This window comes from Brachypodium distachyon, chromosome 3 (genome assembly GCF_000005505.3).
Source record: "Brachypodium distachyon strain Bd21 chromosome 3, Brachypodium_distachyon_v3.0, whole genome shotgun sequence".
Taxonomy (NCBI): domain Eukaryota; kingdom Viridiplantae; phylum Streptophyta; class Magnoliopsida; order Poales; family Poaceae; genus Brachypodium; species Brachypodium distachyon.
This window is the reverse complement of record NC_016133.3, coordinates 51,493,927-51,506,949: the sequence shown is the minus strand read 5'-3', so window position 1 is coordinate 51,506,949 and position 13,023 is coordinate 51,493,927. Positions and strand designations below refer to the sequence as shown.

At 45.2% G+C, this 13,023-nt stretch overlaps 2 protein-coding genes across 4 annotated transcripts; both read left to right on the top strand.

Moving 5' to 3' along the window:
- The first annotated feature begins 4,402 nt into the window (after positions 1-4,402).
- On the top strand, positions 4,403-10,089 carry LOC100845296 (ceramide kinase). Of its 2 annotated transcripts, none has more exons than XM_003569965.4 (13): positions 4,403-4,697; positions 5,398-5,556; positions 5,714-5,881; positions 5,972-6,064; positions 6,251-6,343; positions 6,844-7,105; positions 7,190-7,216; positions 7,332-7,416; positions 7,976-8,125; positions 8,561-8,662; positions 8,735-9,121; positions 9,453-9,519; positions 9,598-10,089. In XM_003569965.4, exons 1-13 carry the CDS (start codon positions 4,602-4,604, stop codon positions 9,733-9,735), a joined length of 1,827 nt encoding a protein of 608 aa, XP_003570013.1. In that variant the 5' UTR covers positions 4,403-4,601; the 3' UTR covers positions 9,736-10,089. The 2 variants fall into 2 exon arrangements, with proteins under 2 accessions (XP_003570013.1, XP_010235786.1); XM_010237484.3 differs by having other exon boundaries at positions 4,404-4,697; positions 5,398-5,539.
- Positions 10,090-11,117: 1,028 nt separating this feature from the next.
- On the top strand, positions 11,118-12,920 carry LOC100833408. 2 transcript variants are annotated; one of them, XR_002964453.1, is made up of 2 exons: positions 11,118-12,538; positions 12,757-12,920. XR_002964453.1 is itself a non-coding variant. In XM_024460576.1 (1 exon), the coding sequence occupies exon 1, from the start codon at positions 11,321-11,323 to the stop codon at positions 12,452-12,454; it is 1,134 nt and encodes a 377-aa protein (XP_024316344.1). In that variant the 5' UTR covers positions 11,119-11,320; the 3' UTR covers positions 12,455-12,748. The 2 variants fall into 2 exon arrangements, 1 of the variants encoding a protein (XP_024316344.1); XM_024460576.1 differs by lacking the exon at positions 12,757-12,920 and having other exon boundaries at positions 11,119-12,748.
- The last annotated feature ends 103 nt before the right edge of the window (positions 12,921-13,023 follow it).

Sequence of the window (13,023 nt, the reverse complement as noted above, 5' to 3'; positions counted from 1 at the left end):
TGGTTCGTGCGACATGAATTTTTGGTTCGTGCGGTGTTGTATACAAGAATGTTTTTCCGTCTTTATCTTATTAATATCATGGCTTATTTGATATAATCTGTGGCTCTCGTGTTCACGTTCTTGTGATTTTGCTCTTTCTTCTTGTTGAAGACGGAACAAATACATGGCAATCTGTCCAGCCAGGAATATATCTCGGGCCACAACACATTCAGCAATCCAAGTTCTTTTTACAGGAAATCGACGGAAGACCCATTATTTTAAAAAAAATTCAGCAATCCAGGTTCAATTTGTTTTTAGACTGGCAGCTAATGCGACTCTTTATTAAGTTTGGTACGGAGTATTTTACAATTTCATTACTGGACACTTGACACATGAAAATGCGAATGATGATAGACTGAGGAACATTACCGTTGGTTTTTTGTTTAAACTATTTTAATTTGTTTAAGAAAATTTCTCAAAAATCAACAAAAGAAATGTTATAATAGTTTCTTATTTTCTCAACTCTTAGGGTGCTCTTTTCTCATGTAACCCGTGCCAACGGCTTGCTTGCGGATCATCTCTTGAGAATGAATGATGCTTCCTACGATTCTGTCTCATATTTAAGAGGAAATTGCATGGATGATCCATAAACTTGGCAGCGATGTTTAGTTTCATTCATAAACTCGCGAATTTGAAAAGCGGCTCCTTAAACTTGGCACGTTGGTTCATTTTAGTCTAAAAGGACAATTTCGGGACAAATTAAGCCATGCTGTCATCTGAAGTGCCCGGGGCGTTCTTTTCGCAAAGTTGCATGTTTTGAAATCTTGACTTGAGCCCCTTGGAAAAATATGGGCTTGAACCGGCCGCGGTCCAGCTTAAATCCCTAACCCTGGACTGGAAAATTCCGTAATCTTCCCCATGTTCTCCTGCAGTCCAAAAACCCCAAATTATATACAAGATAAAGCCGATGAGAGGAACCGAACTTACCTAAAGCCGATGAGAGGAACCCGGTTGTCATCTACGTGGTTCCATCTACGACGTGCGGATATCGCAAGCTGTGTCGTCGGTGGTCGTCGATGATCGCTTCCTGCCGTTCCGTCCCTTTATTTCCTTCGTGCGGTCTAACAGAGGAGGGCATAGACCCGATGGTCTAACACGGAACGAGGGAGGGGGTTATTTGCATAAATCACACACGCCGCTGTTCCATGGATTTTTGTCACACTTTTTTTTAGCAAAAATGGTAGAAACAAAAACAGAAATTGACACAGATAAAGAATGATAGTTTGCAAACAACATGGTCAAAATGCTACTAGTTTGTACATGAATACAAGCATTCACTTATATTATTTTTGGTTGTCCTGGTGAAGACACGCATGTGTAGTTGTGCACTAAAGAAACAAGCTCCTCAAAATCAACCATACATTGGTCCATGTATTAGTGATAACGAGATGCAGGTAACAAGGATTTGCATGACAAGCATATTTACATGCGTAGTACTACTTTCAAGCAAAGAAACTGAGAGTGGGACCCATCGTATGCATGGAGAGATTGATCGATTAGCTAGCCAGCTGGGTCTAGCAGCACGTCTGTTTTGAAGCATATATCCATGCCCCGTCGTCCATCAGCTGGCTGTGGATAACTCAAAACATTTGAAAGTTAAACGGATAAGCATCGCTAACTGAGATGTTCAACGGCCGGGAGACTTGACCGGGATTTAGAAACGAAGTTGTTTCCTCGTAACGGCAGAACGTCTCTTGAGGATCTGGACGGGAATCGCAAGTATAAAAAGGAGGCATGGCAGCGCTGCAGGGAGGGAGGAGGAGTTCTCTCTGCTTTTCTCCCCTCCGGCCAGCACACACGCGCATGCAACGGATCACAATCTTCCCTTCGTTGATGGCGCGATCACATGGTTATGTCCACATATCTACATCATGAGATGATTCTTCCCAGAGCACGCGCAGAAGTCGCAGGAGAGCACGCTGAAGCCTTGCTCGATCGGGAAGAAACACCCCGCATCAAGCATTGGTAGTCAGGATTGAAGGTCACGTGCGTCAGGAGGACCACAGATGAAATAAAGCCTCTCGTGCTCAGTGGCATGGCCAGGAAGGCGGCTGCGGCTGGGAAGAACTCGGAGGAACAGCTCTGCGCCAAAGTTGCAGCGGCGGCAGGCGGCGACTACACAAATAAATTGCAGCTGGTGAAGAGTATCTCCGATTGCAGCTGGTGTTGCTGAAGCTGCAGTTGGCCGTGAGGCGATCAGATGGGCAGCATCAATCAAGACCTCGATCAGATGGGCAGCATCAATAATGAAGATCTCGATCAGAGGGGCAGCATCTAACAGAGAGCAGATCAAGAGGGGGCAGATGGCTATGGGCAAGAGGTGCTGCCGATTGATTCTTCATAACGCACGCAACAAAGGCATCCACACTATAGTCTCTTCACGGCGCCGGCGAGCGACCAAGCAGCCACGTCCTGCAATCTTCAGCGGTGGTTGTCTCTATCACGGATGGACCACCGTCGCCGTATGTTCTGCACAGTTATGGTGTCCGCGACTCTACTCGGCGTCGTGTCGTCATCGCGGATGAGTATTTGATATGTCTACCCGGCCCCGTGTCGTCGCCATGGATGGACCACCGTCATCATATGTTGCTGCACTCCTGACATCCGTGGCTCTACCCAGCACCATGTCGTCGTCGCGGATGATCATTGGATTCAAGAAAGAGGGTTTCATATATGGGCGTCCGTGGCTCTACTCGACGCCGTGTCGTCGCCATGCGTCTCTATACATTTGTAAAGAACCAAATGATCAGATAAGCTTGTGAAGCCTGAAGTTTGATGAGTTCTTTCAAGACGCAAGAAGCAAGAAGAATTTGGCAGTCCACCTTCTGTCGTGAGGGTGCTATCAACTCAGCATTTGAAAGGGGTGGATTAGAAACTTGAAGCCTGCACTTCATATGTATATTGGGATGGTCATCCAATGTCACCATGTCAAGATTGTGAAGATCTACAGAGCTACACACATCAGCCTCTTCATGTGCAAATACCTGAAGCTATGTGGCCATCCACTGTGGAATTAAACTCGCCATCATAGCCATCTATTGCAGAATTAAGTTGCTATCATTAACAATTTATAAAGATCGATGTTGCTAACACTCGTTGTGGGTAAAACAATCATACAGTGGATTTGGCCTCCGTGCCACCGTGGTTTTTTCCCGATTTGGGTTTTTCACATTAAATTTGTGTCTCATGCGTGTGCTGGATGATGTTATATACTTGGTTGCAAAACCTTGCGATGATCTGAACCCTAAAGATGACCGTTGAATGTTTGATGTAGCTTAATCGGAGGTATTCTGTGAGTATATATACCGCAGATGTAATTAACTGAAATTCTTCCGAGATTTCAGGAATCAAGAACCTTGCAATCGTCTCAGTCAGATATATAAGCGCAGTACGGAAAATACATGTGAAAAGGGAATATGGAATTTGTTGAGAATCGATAAAATACAAGATTACCCATCTCCATGTGTTTATATCAGTTTAATTTGTATACAATAGTATACTGGCACGCCCGCACTCAAAACACCATAGCGGATAAATTGAAATATTTATCTTGCAAAAACAGCCGCCTCTTTTGTAGCGCTGCCTGGACCGCGTGTTAGAGGCCAGAAAATTGCAGGGGGTTGAATGGAAGAAAACAAAGGCGCAATTTTGCAAAAAGAACCCCCTGTGAGCCACGTCTGATGCCAACGTGGTTTAATTTGATCCGAAATTGTTACTTTGGACTAAAATGAACCAACATGCCAAGTTTAAAAGGCCAATTTTCAAATTTGTGAGTTTATGAATGAAACTGAACATCGCTTCCAAGTTTATGTATCCCCATGCAATTTCCTCCATATTTGAGAGTTATAGGTGAGCAAGCCATCCATACACAGCTCGCTAGACAACCAATGAAGGTTGATTGTCTTAAAAAAAAGACAGCCAACGGTCCTTGCATCAATTGATGCAAGCGCTTCATTATTACTGAGTACATCAACTTGACCTATGACTTATCAGATGAGACGCTGACACTTAACCAGCTTAGTCCTACTCACTGATAAAGGGAACAATCCCAAGCATATCACCGTGGCATTACGATTCTCCGAAAACGAGTGTCTTCCAACATTAACCCGGAAGGTGTATATTTTTTCTTGACAATACCAAAGTACTCCTACTTTTTTTTCATGCGACCTAGCGGCCAGGTTCCACTGTCAAAAAGATAACATATCACCCAAGTTCACAACACGCAGAACGCGCCAAAAGAAAATTCTAAACCCGAACAAAAATGTCTAAAAATTCATCGAAGTCTTAACAGTACTCCAAGTGAAAACAGTAAATTCCAAGTGCTTATCAGCTTACAGAGGCCGGAAGTTATCATCCTTGTCGCGAAAAAAGAAGTGCTTATCAGCTGGTAGTTTGCTCGAAAATCACAAACCAAACCAGAAGAGGTCTCCGCCTCCGGCCAGGTTACGCCCAACCAATCGCACGCGCACAATTCCAAGTGAAAACAGTAAACACACAACCCCCGGTCGGGTCGCCCCCGCCGGAGGAGCAACGGAAAATAAAGGCGCGGTGATAGAGAGACCATGCAGGGCGACGGCGAGGTGCTGTTCCTGGGCGGCGCCGGGGAGGTCGCCGTCACCGTCCGACACGACGGCCTCTCCTTCGAGCCTCTCCACCCGGTACGCCCTGAGGCCGACCTCCCGCCTGTCTCTGCTCGTTGGATGCTATTGTCAGATCCTACGGATCAAATTCGTTTTTGGAACACTTAGCCGAAGGTTTTTTGTGATTTCTTGGTCGAATTTTGTGTTAGAGTCGTCGATTTGCAGCTTCAGGGGTTGAATCGATGAGTTGGGTGGTAGATAGGGAGCAGCTTCAGGGGTTCACTATTTAGTTACAGTTAGGCGCGTTGGTCGCTGGAGTCAAAAGGAAAGCGTGGCTACAAGCTGGGAGGCTAGGAATTTGGATCACCACCTCTGACAACATTATTAAAAGTATTTTGTTTGGAACAGAAGTAGCATTTGTGGGTGATAAAGAACAAGGGTGTGGCCACTGGCCAGCTGAAAGATACCTTTAGCTACGGGAAACATAAGAATACATTTATTTTTTGTAAGTATCCAAACTAGAAACCTCAACCTCAGTTGTCCTTGTCCTCTTCAAGAAAGTGTTTTTAGCCAATGTGCAAAGCCAAATATGTGAATATGACTACATGCATCTAAGTTTCTCAACAAGGATGCTTTTTGCAATCTTGCCAGGGCCTTGAGGGTTACATTCTTGAGTTGCAACTTGCTAAGTACTTGCAGGGATATTTTTTATTTATTTATTTATTTACATGTGCATGTGTGCTTTCTGGCTTTCTGCTCATCATGCTATATTCTGCAGGAACGGAATTCTTCATGTTGGTCATCTTTCAGATTGCAACCAAAATTAGAGAACAAAATCAAGTTTTCAGATGTCTATGCTGTGCAGCTTCTTGATGAAGGTCCTGTTTATGTACCTTGGAATACAGGAATTGTTGCCCAAGGCAAGAAAAATACTGAGGTTATAGCATTCCTGCTAGTTAATTTACACAGTTCACTTTCTCTAGTTTGTGTCAAAGGCTCTTGCCATTTTTAGACGATGCATTATAGAAGTTCTTCCAAATATCATGTTTTAAGATTTAATGTGTTCTCTTTGATCAAAGTCATTTATCCTGTAGATGCACCGGTTTGCCGTACATGTAATCACCAGGTCAAGAAAATGCCCTTCTGCATGGGTACCTTGTGAATATCTTTTTGGGCATGGAAACCTGGATACCTGCAAAAGCTGGGTGGAGCATCTCAGTGCACGCATAAATAATGAACAGGATAGGCCCAAGAACCTGCTGGTAGTTCTGATACACTTCTTCTATATATCATTCATCATCGCTCTCATGTTTTCGAACATTTTGGGCTAATTAAATCTTTCACAACTGAAGGTATTTGTCCATCCAGTGTGTGGAAAAGGTAGAGGCTGCAAAAATTGGGAAACAGTAGCTCCGCTATTTGACCAAGCGAAAGTAAATACGAAGGTAAACTTGTTTGCTGATGGAAGCATAAAATTGCAATGAGAGTGAGACATGAGCAGTATTGTATATGCTTGATTATATATTTTTCTTGTTGTTGAGGAGTTTGTGACATCAGAATTCTTAGTGATTCGATGAACAACTCTCAGCACTCTAACTATACTTACGTTCACGACATATGTACATCTTCAGGTGATAACAACAGAAAGAGCAGGACATGCATATGACACCTTGGCATCACTATCAGATAAAGAGCTTAAAAAATTTGATGGTGTTGTTGCAGTGGTATGTTGATTTGTTTCCAATGATACTTGGTTGTTGTTTTTGTTGTTATACTTTAATTTATGGGGAAGTACTGTGATGACTGCTATGATTAGTCCGAGTTGTCAATTTGTTGATCCGAGGTTGGACTTTTTTTATTCTCGTACTTTCTGTAATTTATCAGGTACAGTTAGAATGGTCATGAGTAATTTATTTTTACAAGATAGAAGGCTGATAATAAATTAACGACAACATGGGTATTTTACCTCCGCAATAAACAACCACCAGCTAGCATCAGTGTGACCACACTATACCTCCTGGTTAAGAAATATGACAGAGACGACTTCCCACACACTAAAGTTTTAACATACGACAATTGAACTTGAGAAAATAAAAATATAATAATTAAAGACAAAAAAGAACTCAACTCCCGTACTCTTAGTACCTTCTTTTGAACTTGTTATTAAGCTTAGTGAAGTTCCCTAATTTTACTTGTCTGCTCTCCAAATTTTACATATATATAGGGCGGTGATGGTTTATTTAATGAAATTTTGAATGGGCTACTAAGTTCGAGGCATAAGACTTCTTATCCCCCAACTCCAGAGGGCTTCGGATATTTTGGAAGCAATGAGAAACCCCAAGGATATTCAAACCATGGGCTAAATGACAGTCTGCGCACATCAGATGCTGTAAACGGCATGCTCCCTGGGGATTCAAACAAATCTGATGACCATGAACCTCTCCTTTCGACTACACAATCTGCTGGATTAGACATCTCATCATCAAGTATGTCCATTTTGGTTTTACTTGTACACATATTATGTAGAGAAATTTCTCATGTAAGTATTTTTTGCATGTTTCTTGTTGCAGATCCTAATACGGAACCATCCAGTGGAGGTCAATGTTTAACCAAAACTCAGTTATTTTGTCTATCTTAAAACCAATAAAATTGAAGTGTCACTGGCATGATAGATATAACTTTTGTTTGATGTTGAACTTGGTGCTACTGCAGATCAAGTGCCTTTAGTCTCCTTCCCAAATGATTGGTTTAGGCTTGGCATAATTCCTTCTGGCTCAACAGATGCTATTGCTCTCAGGTACTGGTTGAGACACCTAAGTGTAACGTACAAAGAGACACCACACTTACCGTTACTAATTACCGAGTTAGCATTTTTAGGGTTACACTGCTATGTAGATCATGGGAATTCTATCCTCATTCCCTTAAAGTATGTAATTGTGTTGCATTGCAAGTCAGCTCGTTATGATCCTTTATGGTATTGGACAGTCGACCATTACCATCTGTCCATCTCTGTGTTTGAACAGTGTGTGAGCATCTTGCTCTCTCTTTTGGTTTTGCTCCCCCCTCCCCCACCCCCTTTTTTTCCCTGTAACTTTTTGTAGTAATATATATACTGTCGGAACCTCTCGTACAGTTTTCGATCAAAAAAATTGGCACACCTCTCAAATGCGCCTTCATCTTTCGAAACAATTATGCATCTTGGATTTCTTTCATTGAGCTTAATGTCCAATTTTAACTGGCACATGCATATTATAACCATTTGCTGGCTTGTTATATCTAACTATTCTTGGGTACATATTATGTACTTACCAAGTCCAGTCCCTTGCTGGTTGTAAACATCGTATTGATCTGTGCAGCACAACTGGGGAGCGAGATCCCGTGACTTCTGCTCTGCTTATTATACTTGGTAGAAGGATGTCGCTTGATATAGCTCAAGTAGTCAGATGGAAAAGTAGCACATCAGCTGAGGCCTTACCCACCGTACGCTATGCTGCTTCATTTGCAGGGTATGTCACTGCTTTTAGGACATGATTCGCTTTCTGGTGTTTATATGGATTTAAAAGGAGAAAACTATGAATTTGACGGCTGAGCATCTGATTCTTAGATGCGTTAATGTGCACATCAGCATAGGTATCCTACAAAAACTTTGACTTCAGCCCACAAAAGGGCCTTAAAGATCTGGCAGAAGCTATAGGAGTTTCACTGTTCAGTTCTATTTTCCTTCAACAATGTTGAACTTAGCTAGGTGTAGCCTTGCTTTAAAAAGTTTTGATTTAATTACGTTTTATACTTTTTGTGCACTGTTGATTGTTAATTATTTGCAATTTAACATAGAGCGATCATACATTTTACCTAGTTAGTGCAAGTGCATATCAGTATATGAACCCTATGTGGATTGTTGTTTTCATCTTGGCTGATTGCTCTGTGGAATCTGCTTCTAGATATGGATTTTATGGAGAAGTTATAAGGGAGAGTGAAAACTACCGATGGATGGGCCCTGCACGTTATGATTTTTCTGGAACAATGGTCTTTCTGAAGCACAGGTGATTGATAGTGTCCAGGCAGTTATCATGTTATCTGTCTTTTAGTTTGATCACCGCTAATCATCTTTTCAGATCTTACGAGGCAAAAGTGGCTTTTCTTGAGAATAGGAGCACTCCTTCACTTACAGCATCAGCAGAGAATGTTGCAGATGGAGTACAGCCATTACAATCTTGTCAAAAAAGACCTCGGAAGACCATCTGCCGAACAAATTGTTCTATATGCAAAGAAACTTCAACATCTGGACAAAATTCAGGGGACGCGATCCCAGACAGCTCCCGAATGATCTGTAAGAACCCGAAATGGGTCTGGTCGAAGGGGCGTTTTCTCAGTGTTGGTGCGGCCGTCATTTCATGTCGCAATGAAAGAGCCCCTGATGGCTTAGTTGCTGAAGCACACCTCTCAGATGGTTTTCTTCATCTTCTGCTCATTAGAGATTGCCCTCTTCCATTATACCTATGGTGAGAATACTCTTGCAACGGTTCTTTCAGAGTATTCACTACTTAGCATTGCAAACTGATCACCTATCCCTCAAACTAGTATTTAACTTTGCTGAGTTCTCAGTTCTCACCCAAAGGAAAGACAATTGGACCATTAAACCTTTGTATACTTTATGTGTGTTTACTTTCACTTGAATGGAATTTAGGCATCACAGAAAAATAATACAACATGAAAAATGGTTTTTAAAGTATATTTCCAGTTTTGCTGTTACTTCGCACAAACTAAACAATGTTGTAACTTTGCAGAATAAGAGTATGATTATTTTAAAAAGATGTATTATCTCACCTGCAGGCATCTGACACAGTTTACCAAGAAGGGGTCAGACCCTCTGACCTTCAAGTTTGTTGAGCATCATAAGGTACCCCTTTTTCTTCTTTAGTCTCCTCCGTTACCTTTATTTCATTGTACTTTTAGCGAACCTTTACAATTTCCACAGACAACGGCATTTACCTTCATCTCGTCGCACGATGAAAGCGTCTGGAACTTGGACGGGGAGCTTTTTCAGGCCTGCGAAGTGTCTGTCCAAGCTTGCCGGGGCCTTGTAAGCCTCTTCGCGTCAGGACCAGAGGTGTAGTAATGGCTCCATAAGTTGTATCCATTTCTCCATTATTTCACAAGGGAGGACATCGTCGGGAAGTTGGTGTTGTATGGTTTTGATCTTTTAAACGTGTAGAGAAGTAGAGTAGACTATTCGTTGCCCACAGCATTTAGACATGGTAGGTACGGAAATTACAGTCCATGGAGTAGTATATCACTCAAGCCAGCAGAGGAGCGATCTTTTCCTTATTTTACCGCAGGCAAAAGGAGGGGTTGTGTAATTTCCACCAAAAACAGTGGAATTTCGTGTGTTTTAATACTGCTAAACTTGCATTACCTCCTTGTCCGCGGGTGATTTTGTGAATCAACGGCACCTGGCCACTTCTCGGTTGGTGACTCCGCTTTTCTTTTTTTTTGAGGGGAACGGTTGGTGATTCCGCTGAGTGCTCGAGTGTGACAACTACTAGGAGTTGCCAGTTTTGGCCCACTACCAAGCTGATGAGCTAATAAAATCTGCGCGCGTGGCCGGCCTGGAGGTGGGTGCAGGGCGGGCCTCGCATGCGGCCCGCGATTTTGGACGCGGTCGGCCGTTTTTGGTCTCTTGCTGCTAGGCAGTTCTGAACTTCTGATTCCTGAATACCCTGCTTCAGGGTTTTACATTACTGGTTTGGAAAATAAAATCGGGAGGGGATCGGTAACTTGGGAATTTGACCGCCTGAAAAATTTGCCGAGAGTTGTAGATTTATTTTTTCCAAAGAGAAGATTTTCGTCTGGTACGGAGCTTTGTCGAAGGATGTAGCGGTAAATTCAGTTACCGGAGATTTCCCGCTGGTAACCAGAACCCTGTTCTCGAGTGTTCGACCGTGCACCGGGTCAACCCATTCGTCCGTCACTTCTCGATTGCGCTTCATATCATGCCTCCACTAATCAACAAGTGATCGTCCGTGATTATATAGGTGCGTGGCCTTCTAGTCTAGAAGTTCCAGATGCTGAAAACAATTATGATCGTAAAATAACTTGGAGCTCATCGTATGCTGAAGAAAATCGTGTGCATGCGTAGGATGTGGACTTGCTGCTGAGTCTGAGTGCGTGGCAGTCTGACAGAGAAGGATGCGGTCGATCGAGCGGATATATTTGAGGTACGACCGTGGGTGGCGGATGTCGGTCGGTGTGGAGCAAGACAAAGCGACCGGCGCGGCGTTCGCGGTTCAGACCTCACCCAGGGTGTCGGTGGTGCCTTTGCGGTGCGGGCCAAAAGTGTTCCTCTAGGCCCGACGACGAATCGATCCTCTCTGCTCTTTGGACTTTGGAGGGACGCCCGCAGCCCGCTAGCTAGCTGCGTCTTTCTCTTTTCGCTTCTCTCGAGACACCAGCTTTTGTCTTTGCCGTGATAGCTCGGCATCTCCACGAATAATCAATCTTCCTCGGTCAAGATATACAGATTAATCATCATTCGGGTTCTAGCAGTAGGAGATTGGCGTGTGGGCGTGATTATGCCAAAGCGACCACGCGGGCGAGAGCAGCCTTTCAAACCGCACCGTCATCATCTTCCCCGCCCCGGCGACTCTTATTACTTTGCAGCCAAGGCTTAAGCCGCGTGCACAGGCCGGTGCAGCGCCTGCATGCTTCTCCTCGGGGCAAAGCAAGGAATCGGCAAAAAACAGCCTGCATGCAGGTTACTACAGTACACTGCAGCTAGCAAAAGCACGGCGATCCCCAAATCCACCCAAGAATCGAACACGCACGAACTAACCCGAGCTTACCTCTCCCCGACAATGGCCGGCGCAAGCGCCACACGGCCAGCTGCCCCCACGCAGACTGCCGGGCGCGTCTCCGCGAAGCCGATCCCCGCGGCGCTCGTGCCCGCGGCCGTGCTGCTGGCCGTCGTGGTCGCCGTCCTCTCCCTGCTGCCTTCCGTGGCCCAGGCCGTGTGGGAGCTGCCCCAGCTCTTCCTGCTCGGCATCGTCGTCTCCTACGGCGTCTTCGCCCAGAACCACAATAAGAACGCCGCCGCAGCAGCCGCAGGCGATGCCGCGGCTGACAAGGACGGCGGCGGCGCCGCCCGGGCGTGGAGCTCCCGGTACCACCCGGACGACCCTCTCGTCGTGGTTGCCGAACACGGAGAAGACGGCGATGATTGCGCGGGCGGGAGGCCGTTCTCGTTGCCGGTGCGGAGGCTGAAGCCGGTGGTGGAAGAGTCCGAGGCCAGCGGCGCCCGCAGCGACGACACCGCCGCCATTGATGAAGAGACGGCTAGTAGCTCTGCTGCGTCGTCCACGGCAGGATTCTGGGCCGGCGCGCCCGGCGCCGCAGCCGCTCCTTCGCCGCCATCCGTTCTTGACGCCTTCGACTCGCGGAAGTACAACAACAATGCTGTTGCTGCAACGCCGGCGCAGTCCACCGTGTCCAAGGGGTTCCCGGGTTACGACGACGATTCTCTGTCGTCGTTGCCTCGTGATGACCGGTCTTCGTTTGACGACGAGGCGGAGGAGGAAGACGAGGGCACCGACTGGGACGAGGATGCTGATGGGTTAATGGATGACATGACCGCCGCGTCGTCGGAAAGGTCGTTCCCGGGCGACTTCGTTGCTTGTGGCAATCGTGTGTACAATAACGGCGATGGCGAGTCTGTGGACGAAGAGCTTCTCGAACTGGCGAAGAAGGCGGGGCCGGAGGGGGAGGACGAGGTGGACAGGAAGGCCGACGAGTTCATCGCCAAGTTCAGGGAGCAGATCAGGTTGCAGAGGACGTTGTAGCCGCCGGGCGGCCATGACATGTAGGCATGCATGCATGCTAAGGCCACACGCTTCGTGCCATTCATTGTGGACGGAGAAGATGACGTACGTGCTTGTCATTTGTTCATCTGTAACGTCATGTTTTCTTCCTTGTATCATTTTCTTCTTTCTTTGCAACGAATTTGCTTCTCTCTTTAGGTGCAACAATGCCATTATTAGAGGCTGGAAGAAGGTGTCAATGAATGGAAACCAGTGTCCATTCAGTGCACCCATTACCATTTTCGCAATATAGATTAACAAGTTATAACCGTTTTATTATGCAGGAACTTTGGGCTTGCCTTGACAGCTCTGATACTTTAAGATTCAGGATAAACGATGGACATGAGTGGACAAGGATGTCATCTAGATACTGATCCGACGGCTCTGATACCGTTTATCCAAGAAAATAAAATTGTTGCTTCAAGATAATGCCTTCAAGAACAGGACCATGGTTTTGCTCGTGCATCTGATCTATCGCACTAAACACATATCAAGTATAAGTGCCATTGTTCGTCATCTACACCAATGTCACGAATTGCTTCAACACCAAC